The 18,583-nt window shown below is 39.9% G+C and overlaps 1 protein-coding gene across 1 annotated transcript; it reads right to left on the reverse strand.

Annotated features, from left to right (window-relative positions):
- Window positions 1-882: 882 nt before the first annotated feature.
- Window positions 883-1,705, reverse strand: LOC131658933 (potassium transporter 5-like). The gene is made up of 4 exons (XM_058928180.1): window positions 1,417-1,705; window positions 1,287-1,337; window positions 1,121-1,174; window positions 883-971 (listed from the first exon to the last, which is right to left on the reverse strand). The coding sequence occupies exons 1-4, from the start codon at window positions 1,703-1,705 to the stop codon at window positions 883-885; spliced, it is 483 nt and encodes a 160-aa protein (XP_058784163.1).
- Window positions 1,706-18,583: the final 16,878 nt, after the last annotated feature.

Raw genomic sequence — 18,583 nt, forward strand, 5'->3', positions numbered from 1 at the left:
TTAACTATATAAGTTCAATTCATATTACATTTAAAATTTATAAAATTATAATCATTTATTAATTGAATTAACGATAGTATTTATAACTAAAAGGAAATGTTTGTTTATATTAAAGTAACCATATGAAAAATCTAGTATCAGACACCCACAAGAGACACCCATAAGAAGTTAGGAAGAAAGAGGAAAGTATTTGGAGCCTATAGTTAAAGAATTTTTTTTTATTTGGAAGTCAGTTTTTACCTTAAAAAAAAGAAGTATCCTATAGTTAAAGAAACTCGATTCTCTACAAAGAAGTTTATCCAAAGATATTTATCAACACCTAAACTATTATCTATATCGTGCGTGTTGTTTTCAAAACGGTAAAAAAAAATTTCACGAACTGAAACCAATGTGAAAAAAACTTGAAGTTAAATTTGCATTTTATAATTAACAAACTAAATAAAATATTAGTGGCAGTAGTAATTAGTTTTACATATAATTTATATATTAATTAAAGAGCATCATTTCTAATTTCATTATTCCACTCAATGGATTTAGTTACCATATAAGCAAAATTATTTGTACATTACAGTAAACAGATACAAAAAGGTTATATATATATGTGTGTGTGTGTGTGTGAAAGAGAGGGAGAGAGATTAAAAAAACAAATTTGAAATAATTTACAAAATAAATTTTATTTTTAATTAAAACTGGTTTAAACCAGTTTATAACTAAAGATTGATTGTAAACCAGTTTATAAATATAAATTGGTTCAAAACCAGTTTGAAACTGAATTGAATTTGTTTTAACAGTTAATTGATTTTTTAATAAAGTGGTTTTTAAAAACTGAATTGAACCATTAATTTGGTTCAGTTCAATGCAGTTCTTAAACCACGAACACCCCTAATCCAAATCCAATGCTTTAACACATCCATATGCAAGCTGCAAAGACAACATTAACATAGCTTCAGCAAGCATCATGTCCATCAAAACTACAACATAACATCAACAACCAACAACATACACATAGACACAACTATACACCTTAATACTAACGGAATTCCAAAACAAAATAAATCACAGATTAAGAACTCAACTTCGAACAAGTACAATGAGCTAAATAAAAAGTATTAGTATTAACCTACTTTATCAGTTCCAAATCTCTGAACCATGAAAAGACCAATCAAGATTATCACTGATATTAGTGTTCAATTTCATCAGCATATCAGAACAAAAATTATTGATTAATAACTATCTTAATTCATAACTTGTACCTAAGTCCTAAATCATAAATCAAGAGCACCTACTCTCGGTTATACTGCTAGCAGGTTCCTTGATCCCTCCCACACAGGATAATACTGTAACAAATTGAAGAACATTATGTGTGATTATAGCACGCAGATATCAATATTCGATAATGCTTGTGACATTACTAACCAGATATGCAAGGGGTGAGAACACCGTCACCGATAACCATGGAAGTTCCCAGCAAAGTAGTAGATAAGAGGAAGATCTTCATAAAGTGACTCCGCTGAAGCACAGTTTTAAGGTTGAAAGCTCTCATATGACGGCGGTTTAGCAATCCCAGCTGGTAATTAGACACCTGTGTGTCCTCTACTTGGTTATTCGGAAGAAGTCCCACTTTGGCATAACGACATACAATAGAATACAAAGCAAATGTTCCACAAAACAAATCACTATAGTTAGCGAAAATGCTCAAAAACATTTATATTATCACGAAAATAAAAGCTAGTAATAGTATTAACCAATGTCTCCGTAAACTTTTCCGAGATTTTGAAAGGCCAGTTGTAGCATTAGGGCAGTTGATTCTCCATGCGTAATCAGAAATAATATAAGTAAACACAAAGAAAACAAATAAAGGGAACCATCTTCAACTTCACAAAGAATAGACTAACCTGTGCAGATAGTTCAGTCCATTGAGCAACTGCCATAGTATCGATTTAACACAGTGTACCGGTTAATCGCTTGGTTGACCTTATCTCTATGATGTCTTATTATTTCCTGCCATTCAAGATTGCAATATTTACACTCAACTAACTTCCTTTTTCCTATTCCTTGCTGCCTACATATGTTTCTTCCCATAGAAATTCACACAACTTTTTAAGACACTGAAGAAACAATAGCACAAACGAATATTGGCATCAAAGAAAACCGTGTTGCGATTGGCATATCGATCACTGTGATAAATGCCATCAAATCTCCGGGGGAACTGCACATAACAAAGATCTTACCGACTACTGGATCCATCAGAAAACACATCGCTCCTCAAACAGCCTTGCTATTGTTAACATAATGATCACAATCAAGATTGAGAATGTAGGGAGCATTTATGAGAACTATGTTGCACCCCAAAATTTGCCCACTTATTTATTACCCAATTGGCCCTCACATCACATTCATGTACATACTCATATAGGCTATTCATCCAATGCATTCATTCATCATTTTCATGTTCATATCAAAATTTCATACAAATTTCATTACCAAAAAAAACCATTACACATCTCATAGTCCATTACCAAGTTTCATTACAAATCCAATTGAAACTACAAAGAAAATATCCTATTCTAAATCTACTTTGTTGTTTCCATCTTCAAGCTTTGCGAACTCGACCTTTCGATGCTTCAAGCTCTTCATCTAATCTTGCTTGTGCTGCTGCTAGCTATTAACCCTGGCGCCACAATCTCTCCATGTTCAGCCCCTGCAACAATTAAACCACAAGCAGAAATCAAAACAGCGACATATCATGCAGTCATTCGGCATCAATATACAACACACAGGAAATTCAGAAAATATCAACATTCAAACCAAAAAAAACCCGCATAATTCAGGAACCAGTCACATATTAACCTGCAATATTCCAATCTCACCTACACAATTGACCAAAGTCACACAAATTAGTTCACACACAAGTTATCCCAAGACAGTCTTGCAAGAGTTCACTATCAGCTCTGCATAAAACCAAAAACAATAATAAACGGCAGCATGCTAATCTTACAAACAGCCACACAGTTCCTCGGTAATAATTCAAGTATACATTCACAAACCTTTACATTATTCAAACCAAATCTAACTAACCCTCAAATTTCTTCTAACTGTCATAACCAATCCCTAACTGTTTTCAAACTTCCTAACAGCTTAACAAACTTCTAACAGAAATAACTACCCTAACCACTTTGCAAACAGCATAACCGATTCAGTTATTCCCCAACAGAAAACCATAACCATCAGAAACAGAACTGACAAATAGAAGGAAAAAGATGGAGAATTGAACCTGCAAGCTCTATATAATTGGTGCTTCACCATTGCTCAGCTTCCTCGACACAACTCTTCCTTCACTTCACAACTCCACAATTCTTCAATCCTCCCCATTCATCTCCACTTTCACTCATCATCATCTCTGAACCTTCATCCCCACCACTCTCTCGATTCATCTCTGCACCTTCTCCATCACTCTGCTCTTTCATCACTCTCTCTGAACCACCTTCTTCACACAACCATCTTCACCAAAATTCTTCACGTCACCTTCCACCCTCACCACCACCAAAGCACAACCATAATCCTTCCTCAGAGTTCCACCATTGAACTCTGGATGAAGGTGTGCTAAGCCTTTGATCCATCAGCAATCATCCAAACCGGAGCTTATTCATCAGCGTCTCACACTCTCGGCTCAGAGCAACAGCATCAAGGCTATACAAAAAAACACAGAGAAAGAATCAGAAGAAGAAGAAGATAGCGCAAGAAGTAGAAAGATAACGGAAGAGTACCTGAAGATAAGACTTCCTCACGGTTATTTCGCCAAGTCAACGCCGTCGAAGGAGCGCCGGACTGACTCCGGTAGGTAAACGCGAACTCCTCAAACTTTCTTCTTCTCTTTACGCTATTTTTGCCATATAGTAGATTATTGTCCTCTGGTTACTTCCCCCGTAGTCTCGTTCCTTGATTCGTCACCGTCGCTGGTTAATTGAACATTTAGCTAGATCTAGGGTTTCACTTTGAGTTTAATTATGAGAATTCGAGGGAGAATCAAAGAAAACAGAGGAGATTGTCGTAGTCAGGGTAACGTAACGACTGGGTTAGTGGTTTCAATTGGAGGTTCTGACCTCCGGCCGCCGCGGTCGCCGCCATAGGGCGATTTCCGGCCACCGTGTGTTTAGAGAGAGAGACGTGAGAACGGGAGGGAAAGTCTGAGTAACAGGAAGTTGAATCGACGCCCTCACTTAATCCTAATCTCCCTTTTATTCCTTTTAATTAATCACGTTTAATTATATTAGTTAGTGTTAATTGGTATAATTGGAAATAACATAAGGTTTTAATGTGGTTAATTGATTTATTATAGTTGATAACTAAAATTGGACATTTAAAATCTGAGTACAAACCTTGGGCCACCGAATTCTGAGCGTACTCCCCTGAAGGCCCATTGGTGCCATTTTTTTGGCAAATCAAACAAAAAAGTTGCTGTTGAACCAACCTTGGGCCATCTCCCATAGGCCTGCGCCTAGCTCGCTAAACAGGCCCCTAATTTCAATTTGCACACCTCTGACTTTAAAATTAGTAGAATTTAGGTCTCAATTAGATTCTTCCCGTTTTTGTCTTTTAGACAATAAAATGCTAACTTTCTTTTAGACCTTTAATACAATTTTGGACATAAAAATGTACATAAAAAATATTAGTTTAGACTAGTCATTTTAGTTCTTTTTTGCTTAATTTGTAATTCAATTTCTCCCATAAAAATCAATATAAAAATAGTAGTATTTTTAGGCCACTTTTGTACTATATTTTTTTGGCTTGTTGCTTCATGCTTGTGTATAATTTGGTACCATTATATCATTCTCCATTTTGCTCATGTATCTTACTTATGACTTCTAATTGTGACTTTATTTTCATGTCTCTTTAATTCCTAACTTTAGGTAGAAACAATGACAACATTAGGACTTAGAAGTTCCCTTCATAACACTTAGGCTAGTTATTCATCTTAAGCTAGTTTTCTTCTCCTTTTTCTCTTTCAACATTAAAACATTAACAAATAGAGATGCGAATCACATTAAGAAAGTGATAGAGAAATGAGTGGGATTCATTCCCTAATCTGTTTCTCAATCACTTAGTGGCGTAGAAATGAGTGGGATTTATTCCCTAATCTGTTTCTCGGTCACTACTTAATGGGAGAGAAATGAGTGGGATTCATTCCCTAATCTGTTTCTCGAACATTAATTAATGGGATAGAAATGAGTGGGATTCATTCCCTAATCTGTTTCTCGAACATTACATAATGGGATAGAAGTGAGTGGGATTCATTCCCTAATCTGCTTCTCGATCATTATATATTATTATGTGATTCGAATCGCAAAGTAAATTCCCTTAAAAAATACCCAACCAAAAACATCTAAAACACTTAATAAAGGCTCAGACCTAAACAAAGTAAGGAAGTGATGCGAAGCCTTGTATTGGGTTTTGTTCATCATGGAATTACATCTAAAAGACACAAACCAATTTTCTCTCTTCTTTCTCTTGCCTCCGAGGCATTCTTTCTCTTGCCTTCAGGGCATTCTTTCTCCTAATCGGACACGTTATTTCCGCTCCATTCCTAGTTTAAGACTCCAGAGGTCGAGCAGCGGAGTGCGAATGTAACTGTTCAACTAAAAAAAAAACACAAAACAAATAAAAACTAAAGAGCCGAACTACGGCGCTCTGATTCCTGAAAAGGATACGTAGGCATTAGGTCGCGGGGCCTAAGCGAGCACAACTATTTATAAACCTTATTTTCCCCGTGTTTCTTTTCATTTCATTTACATGCATTCCCTTAGTAATTAAGCTTTAGATTTATAGTACACACCCTTAGATAGAACAAACATAAGTGGATCCTGTGGAGTACCACAGACGTGAGGGGTGCTAATACCTTCCCCTCGCGTAACCGACTTCCGTACCCTATCTCTGGTCGCAAGACCTTTTCTTATCCTTTCTTTATTCTAGGTTCTCTGATATTCCTTTCCCTCGATGGGATAAATATATTGGTGGCGACTCTATTCATTTCGCGAGCGTGCGACAGCTGGCGACTCTGCTGGGGATGTGATAGACCTGTGCTGGTCCATTCTTAGCGAGTCGATCCTAGCCTTTGTTTGTTTCTTTTCTTTGGGTGTTTTTATTTGTTTATTTATATGCTTACATCCTGTGTATATATGTTTCCGTATCATGTTTGTTTCTGTTTGTATATCATATTTACTTTCCGCATGCATCTGGACTATATTATGGGTCCCCGTGGGGACCACATATTTTCTCTGTTTGCAGGTTGGGTGGGATGATTCTATGAGGTAAAAGGCCCAATACCCAGGCCATGAGTGATACCTTAGGAACTAGGAATAGAGTGGCCATGACGGACAGAAGACGTATGTCTGATTGATCCGATCATGTATCCACGGACAGAGCTTGGTTGAAAGAGGCAATATCGTATGATTACGCCTACTTTCAATCCTCTGTTGGCTTTTTGACCTACCTTATACTAGATCACACCTGTGAGAGGGGTTGGGAAATTTTGTTTTGCAGGAAAACATGCCTCCATCCCTACCCTAAGCCATTCAGACTATCTATCATAATCAACGTCGAACCTCTGAATCTGGAGGATTCGACCTTATTTGACTTATGCAAAGGTTATCTATCAGAATCAACGTCGAACCTCTGAATCTGGAGGGTTCAACCATCTTTGACTCATGCACGAGCTATTTATCCAGAAAGCAACGTCGAACCTCTGAATATGGAGGATTCGACCATATTTTATTGACCATCAGAAGATGTTATCCAAGAGGCCTTGATCCTTGATCCTGATTTATGATACATTTGCATCTTCATTAATTTGCATTCATGCATGTGCATCCATGGTTACCAAGACTCTTACCACTCTTCCTCTCCATCAGATCAGTCAAGACGATTCCTCCACACCGATATCTGACAAGAGCTCACAGAAGAAGAATCATGGAGAACTATGAACAAGATCAAGCTGCTATTAGAGAATAGATGGATCAAATGAAAGGCAAGGTTGATGCTATTTTGGAAGCCCTCCAAGCTTTGAGAAATGAAAGGATTCCTGTTGGACAAGAGATTCCTGTTGGTTCTAATCAAGCTGCTGCTAGTCAACCTGATGTCATTCCACCTTCCACTAATCCACTTGAGTTCCAACCAAGGACTAATGCTACTCTTGGAATGCCATTTAGCTTCATGACTGTTGATACTCTTGGGGCTTCAAACCAAGGAGGACCTATGCCTGTAACTTCTGGAGTGCCAACTATGACTGGGCCTACTTGCCCATTTCCTACTCCACCTCCTCATACAGAGATTCCTTATCCTGCTTTCTGTGGTCCTCAGTTTGCTAATCCAGAAATGCATCCAATTCCAACCGTTGAAAGAGCTCAACCCGTTGAGAGATCTGCTGAGAAGTACCAAATCCTTGAGGAAAGGATTCGAGCTATTGAAGGTTTTAGTGCCTATGGAATGGATGCCGAAGAGATGTGTCTAGTTCCTAATCTGGTTATTCCGCCCAAGTTCAAGACTCCCGACTTTCAGAAGTACAAGGGTTTAAGTTGTCCAAAGAGCCATATCATCATGTACTGTCGTAAGATGGCTTCTCACATCCACAATGACTCATTGCTCATCTATTGCTTTCAAGATAGCTTGTCTGGGGCATCTTTGAACTGGTATATGAATCTGGAGCGTAATAGGATCCGATCCTGGAAGGACTTGTCTGATGCCTTTCTCAAGCAATATCAATACAACATTGACATGGCACCGACTAGGTTGCAACTACAGAATCAAGTGCAAAGAACCAATGAGACATTCAAAGAATATGCCCAAAGGTGGAGAGAAATGGCTGCTCAGGTTAATCCACCACTTTCTGAATCCGAACTAGTTGATATGTTCATGAATACTCTTCAGGGGCACTATTATGAAAGGATGGTGGGTAGTGTTTCTTCTAGCTTCTCCGATCTAGTCAGGATTGGTGAAAGAATTGAGAATGGCTTGAAAATTGGTAAGATCCAGAATCCCTCCAATGCTGCTGCTGCTAATCAATATGGGTACAAGAAGCCTCAGGGTAATTTCGTCAAGAAGAAAGAAGGCGAGACTAGTGCTGTTTCTACTCGAGATCAAGCTCCTTGCTATCAAGTGAACGCCACCGCTCCTCAAGCTTATGTGGCACCTGTTGGTCAGCAACCTTGGGTCCCTTATCAGCAATATGTTCAACAACACCAACAAGGTTATCAACAAAGACAAGGTCAACAGAGGCAGAATAGGCCAAAAAGGGTGTATGATCGTGTACCAATGTCATATAGCCAACTTCTCGCTACCTTGCTCGACCTCAAACTGGTTCAATTAGCGGAAGCTAGGCCTCCTCCTGATCCCCTCCCTCCAAATTACAAGATTAATTCCAAGTGTGAATTCCACTCAGGAGGATCTGGTCACACTACTGAAGAGTGCAGAGTTCTAAAAGACAAAGTTCAGGATCTGCTTGACGCAAAAGAGATTGCGTTTGCACCTGTGGCACCTAATGTGATCAACAATCCCATGCCACCTCACAATGGAGCTTCCACCAGTGGACCATGAAGACTTTATGTTTGTCAGAGAACATTTCATTTGCATTAGAATAAGGCCAAGCTTGCCATTGTATAGATTTCTTTAGTATTTTCAATTGTATTACTTTTGTTGTTATCAAGTACTTCTCATTGTAAGAAACTCATTCTGTTTGAATAAATAAAAATAATGCAATATACATGTTTTTCTCAAATCATTTCATCTTTGTCATTATGTTCATTGATATTCAATTCATTTTGTCTTAAGCAACTAAAAAAGGAGAATGATGAAAATAAAAAAACACATGAATCACTGACTGTATGCTTTTGGAACAAAGATCCTGCTGACGATGTACAAGCATTGTTTCAATTCCTAAACACCGGAGTTATAAGGGAGTGAAACCTTCGTCAACCCCTTTGAGCCTAAGGAGTAGTAGTTTCTTTTCAAAAAATACAAAACCCTCAATCTTAACCAGGGGCAGGGTAGTCTTCAGTTAGTGCGACCGAGCGCTCAACTTTCAGGTATTCCATCAGAGGATCAATCATATCTCAGATCTCACAACAAAAAAAGAAGAGCACAATCCACAATGGATGTCTCCCATTCACTAAGAAGAAGGCAGTCACAACCTTTTCTTCAAGTCATTCACAAAAGTCATACAACTTGTTTCCGAACGAGACAAAAAGAATGAAAAGAAAGTTATGAACCATGATAAAAAAAGAAAGAAACAAAAGCCCGCTAAGTCACAAAAAAAAAGAAGAAAGGAAGAGCTTTGAAGCAAATGACTTAGGCAAAAATTAGGGCATATCGCTGGACAACGAAAACCAAATTCAAAAGAAACTTTTTGTCCAGGCAAAAGTTAGGGAAAGTAAAAAACAAAGAAAAAGAAAAATCCTCCAAGGGACAAGTTGTTGTGACCATCAACAACAGAATCAAAGGGTGGCTGCCACCTCCGCCAAAGCCATAAAGGATCCTCATCCATCACAATCCTTCCTGAAAAGTGAATACTCGTGTCGAACTAGCTGAACGTAGGACTGGAGAACATCACGAAGAAGGGGTGGGTTAAGTAGAACTTGAGCCTTTATCCTTTGTTTCTCAAACCGTGAACCCGGCCACGTTACAACCCTCAAAAGTCCTAATTGAAGTAGGGTTCGTTCCGAAAGCATACAAACTGTAAAATCATGTCAAACTGACTCCTAATGTTGCTGTGTCATTTGTGTTCGTATCAGTACAACATTTTGACAAATAAAACTTTTCTTTGAGATTAACATGTGCATTGCATTCTCATTATCTTTTTCAAAACAGAATTGTCTCTAAACTTGAAAATAAGTACTTGATACCAAGTGTCGCTACCGCGAAAATTAACAGAGTCGCCACTAACATATTTATCCTGAAAAGGAAGGGAATGCCAGCAAACCACAAAACAAAACAACGGTCTCACGACCAGAGAAGAGGGTAAGGGAGTCGGTTACGCGAGGGGAAGGTGTTAGCACCCCACGCGCCCATCGTACTCGATGGTATCCACGCTTGTGTCTAAATCTATGGGTGTGTAACAAATCTATGCTAATCTGGACTAAAATGCATGCAAAATGTAGGGAAAAGAAAGGATTGTGCTCGCACGGGCCCTACCCCGCTGCCTACGTATCTGTTTTGCAGAATCAGAGCTACCGTAGCTCGGCTAACTAATTTCTGTTTGTTTTGTGTTTTTTAGGTGAACAAGTTACATTCACACTCCGCTGCTCGACCTTTGGAGACTTATGCTTGGGAATGGAGCGGAAATAACAAGCTCTTAAGAAAAGAAAATTAAAGAGTGTGGTTTGTGTTTTAAAGAATGCATGAGGAAGACCTAAGCTAAGGGGGAAAGCTTGCTACCTAATGTTATCATACAAAGGGTACCAGTCTAAACTAAACTAACAACCTACGAGGGAAAAGGGGGAAGCACACAAGAATATCACACAAACGAGCTCCGCTCGTAAAGCAAACAAACCAACGGTACTGACCGAGTGGTAGAAAAGCGGTCCCGCCATAGCCAAGGGGAGCAGCTCAACCCAAGTCAACCAAGCATTAGACCTCGTGAAAATGATCGGGCCATAGACAAGAGGGCGGACCCCTCTCAGCAACCAAGCCGTCACGGATCGTAAAGGAAAACGGTGCGTGCGTACACCGGGCATCAACGTCGAGCGACGCGAGCTATAGGAAAGGCGGGGGTCCGGCTGCATGAACCCTTTTCCTGACATACTCGATAACAAGATCTTGTGCAAGTTCAGAAGCAAGCAACGCGTAGCGTGCGCATACTAAACAGACTCGATGAGACTAGGCGGGGGTTGATTACGAACCCTTGACCGCATGCCTTCCATGAGGACTTAACGGAGTGCCATATAGGACTTATTACACCGTGACTCCCTGCCGCAAAGCACAAATGTAAACACACCAACAAAAACAGAGCCTCTTTCGAGGGCTTGGCCAGATGCATGTCTAAGTCCTACTTCTCATGTTAAAGGATGATGCGAGAAAGCGATAAAGTACAGAAAGAAATAAAAGGGACTAGGGAATGATACCAAACGGATAGCAAATCCGCAATGAGCTAGCAAGTGCAAGCAGAGAAGTCCGGACTACTTCGCGTAAGCCATCATCAAGCAAAGCGGGTCAGAAAGCGTCGTCGTGAAAATAAATCACGAGCGACATGTGGTACACGTCGAGCATAACCTCATGAGCAACCTGCAAGAGAACACAAGCCAGACAATGCAGGAATATACATCTCAATGAGTGAGAGATCAGGTGAATCGCATCGGGAATAAGTTTGTGTCCCACAAATAAAGTGGAACACGACTCAACTCAAGTCGCACCGGGAGCGAATTCGTGTCCCACAAATAAAGTGGAACACGAAGCAAGTCGAATCGCAATCGAAGGCTCTCTCGAAATACCTCGCACATCTCAACAACCAAATCAGTAATAACAAGGAGGCATGCACCCGCCATAGAAAATAAATTCTAAGTAAATCCTAAACAAAAGTCTAACAAGATTAAATTGTTTTTTTGTGACATTTTCATCTAACAAATTAAAGAACAAAACTATGTACAAAACAATTAAATTCTAATGAGCAAAAGATATTACATGTTTTTATATTCTTTTTATCATGCAAAAGTCTAACAAATGTAGTTGATTTTATATGCTAAAAATAATAGAATCTAAACTAACTAAAAAAACTTATCTACTACAAGAAAACATGTGTACAGGGGGGTTTGAAGTTGAAAACATGGTGTAGAAGTGGCTAGGGCGCAGGCCCACAGTGTGACTGGCCCAACAGAGTTTTTGTACAATTCCAAACTGCACCAAAAATGAGAGTGGTGCGTGGGCATTCAGGGGGTGAGAACAGGAATTCGTGAGCCCAAGGTATTGTGTTGTTCAGCCTTTCAGATTTTTGATCCAATCCAGATTTTTGACAACAATTAAACCTTATGCTAATTCAGATTTTATCAACAATTAAATCCAATTAATCTCAATTAGACCATGTTTATTCAGTTTTAATGCCAAATTAACTACAAAAAAATGAAATGTACAGTTAGAAGAGGGGTTAGGGTTACGTGTATTGGAACTCAGTTCCCTCTTCCCTCACGAGCGACGGCGGCCGGAGGTCACTCCCTCTCTCCGATCTATGTTACGTGAAAGGACAAACAGCCTCCGTACACTCTCCTCTCTCGCTCTCGTCTTCTCTGAAGTCTCAACCTCTCTAGGCTCACTCTCTCACGAAGATGCAAGCGGCGCGCGGCGGAGGAAGCCTCTATCATTTGTTCCATTTCTGATTCGCGATGTTGTTATTGTTGTCTGCAGGTGAAGATGTGTCGCGATGTTGCTCGCGATTGTAGATTCAGTGTTGTTTGTTGATGCCGTGTTGTGCGACGATGAAGATTGATGATTGTCAAGGTTGAAGAGTTTTGATTATGGAGTGTGAAGTTGGCGATGATGATGATTGAAGTTTGCGAGCGCCACTACAAAGATGATGATTGCACGTATTGAGAGGCATTACGAAGCTGAGATCGATGTGTGTATTGCAGAGTTGATGATGAAGGATTCGATGCAGAGTTGTTGAACGTTGAAGATTGATGCTGATTCTCAATTTCGTTTTCTGCAGGTTCTTGGAAGAAGAAGTGAATTGGGAGAGGAAGATTGAAGAGTATGTGAAGGTTGAAGATGATGAACGCGGATGAAATTTCGGTTACGTTTCTTTACTGGTTTCTGGATTCTCTTGCAGGTTGAATATTGGCGATTGAAGGAGAATATGAAGATGATTATGGTGGTGATTCACGGTTGAGAATCCAGGGAGAAGGTTCAAGATTGAAGGTGATTGATTCTGTTCAATTGGTGATGAAGGTGGAGTCGAGAGGATTCGGGAAGTTTGTTACGTTTTTTTTTATCGATATTTTCTGTTGATTGAATTCTGTTACACTGATTCTTCTTTCCTCTCCCTTCTTGCTGCATTTTTTGTGTGAACCGTCTTATGCAAGCTGGCAATTGTTGTGAACCGATTTTGGATTTTTTGCAATTCTCAAGTTTTGTTTTTGTTAGCATAGAGCTGGGAATTGTTGTTGCAAGCTTAGAGTGGCTCGGTAGTATTTGGTATTGATTTGGATAACTTTTGTGTAAGTCTCATATGGATTATGAATGGGCTTTTTTGTAATGGCTTTTGAATGAGAACTTGAATTTTTGGATGAAGAATTAACTTGAATCTTAAACCATGCCTTGAATATATCTTGTAACTTGTATGCTAAAGTCCTTATGAATGAATCTTTCAACTTGAATCAACTCTTTGACCAATCAAATGCTTAAGACCTTGAATGCAATCAAATAATGTTGAACTTAAATTGAATTTATGGAATCAAACTTCAAACCCCGATCATCTTATTCTTCGAATGCAACATTAACTTCAATCGTTAAGCCAAGTCGAACTCATATTACAAGCCGAAAGTAAATGCGAGAGTAAGCACGTCTTGAACTAAATGAACCCACAAGTCTAACTCTCACGTCATGACATGCACCGCACTTCAATCCGACTTAACAATAAAGCTTTGATAAATTCTTGAGGAAGATAAGAATCGAAGCACATAAGAACTCCTCAACATGAAATCCAATGAAGCTCAGTTGAATTAACAATTGCAAGCACCTTATAAGAAACTCTTTATTATTTTTCTTGATTTTTAAGCGACGAAATAAACGTCCTTGATAACTTATAGCACAGAGAAAGAGGGCAAATTTTGGGGTGCAACAGCTGCCCCTATTCAAACTTCTTGAACCTGACGAGTGAGAAAGAAAAGTTTCGAACCGTTGAGGTGGAAGGAGATTGAATACCAGAATGAACTCGAAAATTTGCGCTCTTGATCAACAGAAGATTCCATCTTCCAATAAGAAGGAATATACCACCCCGCAAGCAGGGAGAAAAAACTTCAATTGACCTGGATAATTAAATAAGCTCCAACTTGCGATAAGAAGGAACAGGCAACCTCATTGCTGAGGGAAAAACTTCAATTGGTTTGAGCACCAAGAGAAGGTCGACATCTTCGGTTGATCTGAATATCAAAACGAAATAGACGTCTTTGGCCGACCTGAATATCGGAAATAAGAATGTCTTCAACTGATCTGGGGACATCAGGACCGAGCAGACATGTCTTCTTCTGGCGAAAATAAATCGTCAGGTGGGTGGATATCCTCAACTGATCGGAAACATCAGGATTGTGCCTTCTACTGATCTGGGGGCATCAGGAAGAAAATGGATATCCTCAACCGATCTGGGGGCATCGGGAATTTTAAAGAATGCTTTCAACTGATCTGGGGACATCAGGACTGAGCAAGCAAGTCTTCTTCCGACGAAAATAAATCGTCAGGTGGGTGGAAGTCCTCAACTGATCGGAAACATCAGGATTGTGCCTTCTACTGATCTGGGGGCATCAGGAAGAAAATGGACCTCCTCAACCGATCTGGGGGCATCGGGAATCAAGATTGTCTTCAACTGATCTGGGGACATCAGGACTGAGCAGACATATCTTCTTCTGAACGAACTAAATCGTCAGGGAATGGATATTTTCCGACTGATCTGGGGCATCAGAGGGCTTGCTCCTTCGGAAGATCTTAGAGATCCGGAGGCGGTTCTTTCAACTGAACTGAATTTCAGGATAAGAACAAATATCCTCAACCGATCTGGGGACATCGGGAATAGGAGTGCCTTCAACTGACCTGGCGATATCAGGAATAATAGACAGTCCTCTTCTGATGAAATAAATCATCAGGAGATATCTCCGACTGATCTGAGGCATCAGTGGGCTAGCTCCTTAGGAAGATCTTGGTAGATCCGGAGGCGATTCCTTCAACTAATCTGGATATTAGGATAGGAACAGATATCTTCAACCGATCTGGGAACATCGGGAATAAGCATGACTTTCATCTGGTCTGACAATGTCAGGGAGAGGGAGGCAAACTTCTTCTGATTTAGAAATCAGGATAAGCGCCTATAATGATTAGGCGAGTTGCTCTCTGGGAGGCATTTGTATCTTGATAACTTTCCTGCAGAAAGAAACAAATATGATATGATTAATGCATGATGCATGTATGGAATAACGTTTCTGAGAAGGAAGACGCTACACGCTTAGAGAATGCAATGCAAATGATGCATGATTCGAACGTTGCTTAGGGAGGCAACAGATGAGCACTGAATTGCTGAAACAGTCCTGGAGAGAGTATGGAACTCTGCGGGGAGGACAAGATGAGTGACCAAGGGTCACAAACTGCGAGCTGACAAAGATGGATCAGAAATCTGCTGGAGACGATCAAATCTAGATGCGAGCTCTGTTTGGGGAATAAATCTTGCTTGAAGATATGAACATCCCGATTGACTGCTTGGGGAATACCCTGGTAACTTCACTGGAGAAGCAAATTCTCGACACTCTGGGGATGTGGAGATAAAAGCAAGTCGTTAAGATAACTCTGAATAGGAGTGACCAACTTGCTTGTATAGGACGCATTCCGCTGGGGAAGTCCTAGATGAACATAGATTCTGCTGAGGATGCATGTGAATCTCTGCTGAGGAAAGAAACTCAGTGGGGAAGATGAATACTTCTGCATAGTGGTCCACTGGGGAGATGAAAGATCCGCTGGGGATAAGGAACTCGGCATAAGAACCTCTTGTTAAGACCACTCCACTTGGGAATAAGATGACTCTCTTGGGGAAAATAAGTCGATCTGTTGGGGAGAAAAAACCTCTACTGGGGAAATGAGGAACTCGGGCAAGGAACCTCATTAAGAGCTTGCTGGGGAATCAGATACCATTATATCATGACTCAACTGGGGAGAAAGAATTCCGCCGGGAATAAGGCTTCTGAAGCACGGGAATTGCATCGAAATGTGCTTTACTGAGGATATGAGAATCTTGGAACAAAGAAAGTCTCATCTGAATGTATTCAGCTGGGGAATGAGAATCTCTCATTTGGCTAGATCCACCAACACACTGACATGTTGTACTTGAAAGGATGTACTTGCGAGATATACATATGAAAATGCCCCAGGATATAGCGTGACGTCCATGGGATTTCCTCACATGGCAGAGGATGGTGATGCTCACCCACAATAGGAAAATGCAAGAACAAACAGATTGTCAGACATCTGAGCTTGAAACTTTCCAAACAAGCAATGGATTCACGAGTTGCCAAGCAAGCAGTGATTAGAACGCCAAATATGTATCGGCCAGAGTATCAAAAAGGCATTGATTCTCCTAAAAGAATACCACCAGGAAGTGGGCTTAATGAGTCAAGCAAGTGTCGACTTCAAAGGGACCAAACAGGCATTGGCTTTCATAGTATTCTGCGTACTCGTATTGATTGTAAGGATGCCAACAAGTATTGGACTTTCAGCTTCTAACTGCTGAGGATGACGACCCTGATGGTTCTCAAGTTCATAAGTTGTTTAGCTCACACCTGAACTTTAAACTGAACACCTCCTGATGAGGATAGGATGCCAATGCATAGTGTCTTGCCTCAGCATGTAAGGACTTTGAAGAATTTAGTCTCGCAAGGACCTCCTAAGATTTGTGCTATCATAGCCAACTTGCCCCAGTAGCATGACTTTGAAAACGTGCCCCTGCCTGACTTGTATTGTAAGTAGGTTTGACTGTGCTTGGGTGAATGCCCGTGATTACTCAACACTTTGAGAGATTCTTCGAATCTTGACCTGATTGCCCCAGATTGATCGAAAACTTACTCGATAGAGTATTCAAATGCTTTTATGCCCTTCAGAATATGAGATATTCTTGCCTCTGCTCAACGGAGTTCAGAAGACAACTTGCCCTTCGGGAGGAATACACTTTTCATCTGAAGTTCATGATGGAAACTTTCTTGATGTTAAGCACTTGTTCATATGCAAAGAATGTTTATTATGAGAAATATAATTCTAATGCAAAGAGTATGTTTGTCTTGAAGTTTAAAGAAACTTTTTGAAAGGATGTCGTAACATCGATTTTTTATGAAAGATGGTGTGATACCAACTCAAGCGTTTAGCGGATCTCCTAGGAGTCAGCTTACCGTATTCTCGTGTACAGTATGCTTTCGAATTAAACCATGCTTCAGTTAGGACTTTTCAGGGTTGTAACGTGGCCAGGTTCACGGTTTGAGAAAAAAGGATTTTTAGGCTCAAAAATATTTGGTGCCCACCCCCTTCGTGATGTTCTCCAGTCCTAAGTCCAGTTAACTTGACACAAGCATTCGTCTTTCAAGAGGAGTTTGGAAATGATTGAGGAATCAATGAGGTCTTTTGGACACGACAGTCACTTTACCTTTTGTTTCTGGTGTCTGATCACACGACTTTGTTCTTTTGATGAGGATTCTTATTTTGTAATCCTTTTTCCGCTTTTGCTTTGCTTTTTTTTTCGTTTCCCTAACTTTTGCCTGGACAAACTCTTTTGAATTTTGATTTGAATGTCCAGCGGGATGCCCTAACTTTTGCCTAAGTCACATGCTTTCAACTTGTTGACTTAGCGGGCTCTTTTTTCTTTTTTTTCTTTTTGATTGATTTTTTTTTGAACAAGTCATGTGATCCCGAATCTCTGATTTGTTTGAAGTGCTTGTGACTGCCTGAGTCCTTGATTGATGAAGAATTACCATTGTGGTATCGTCATTTTTGACCTCCTGATGTGAGGGGTAAACCATTGCGGTTTTGCTTTCGATCTAGACCTCCGGAGGTGGGGAATAATTTGATGTCTCGACCTCCTGAGGTGAGGGATAACCGTTGTGGATTTGGCTTTCCTCAATCTGTTGAAAGATAGCCATTGTTGTATCTTTAGATGTGTGCTCCTGATGAATTTTGAATGCTCAACCAGGTTAACTGAACACTACCCGGCCCCTGGGTTAAAAATAAGGGTTTTTTTAATAGAAAAGAAACTCCTACTTCGAAGGCTCAGAGGGGTTAACGAAGGTTTCACTCCCTTATATCTCCAGTGTTTGGGAATTTGAAACAATGCCTGTACATCATCAACAGGGTTCTACTCGAAAGCATACCATTTGAGTTTCTTGGTATTATGTTCATCATCCTCCCTTCGGAGTTATCATGCTTTGTTAACAAGAGTTAAGTATCACAAAAAGCATAGAGAAACATATAAGAGCAAAAGCGAATGGATTTTTTCAAGACAAACATATCCAATGCATTATGATTATAGTTAAAAAATAAACAAGTTTTGCATGCAATAGTGTTAAACAAAGCAAGAAAGCTTAAACATAAACATGCATGATGAATTAGGAACTGCCAACTTTGAGGAGATTCTCTCCGTATGGACTTATTGCTTCCGAAGATCCGCTAAGTCGGAGGAGAACTTTAATTTTGGACTTCAGGTGCGAATGTGATAGCTTTTGAGTCGATCAGGTCTTAAAACTTTTCTTTGAATGACTTACAATCTCCAATCAGATAACCAAGTGCCACGAAGTGGAAAACACACCAAGAGTTGCATATGTTCCTGCAGAACCCTTCAGATTACTTCCTGGAAGAAGATTTCGGC

This window comes from Vicia villosa, linkage group LG3, assembly GCF_029867415.1.
Source record: "Vicia villosa cultivar HV-30 ecotype Madison, WI linkage group LG3, Vvil1.0, whole genome shotgun sequence".
Classification (NCBI taxonomy): domain Eukaryota; kingdom Viridiplantae; phylum Streptophyta; class Magnoliopsida; order Fabales; family Fabaceae; genus Vicia; species Vicia villosa.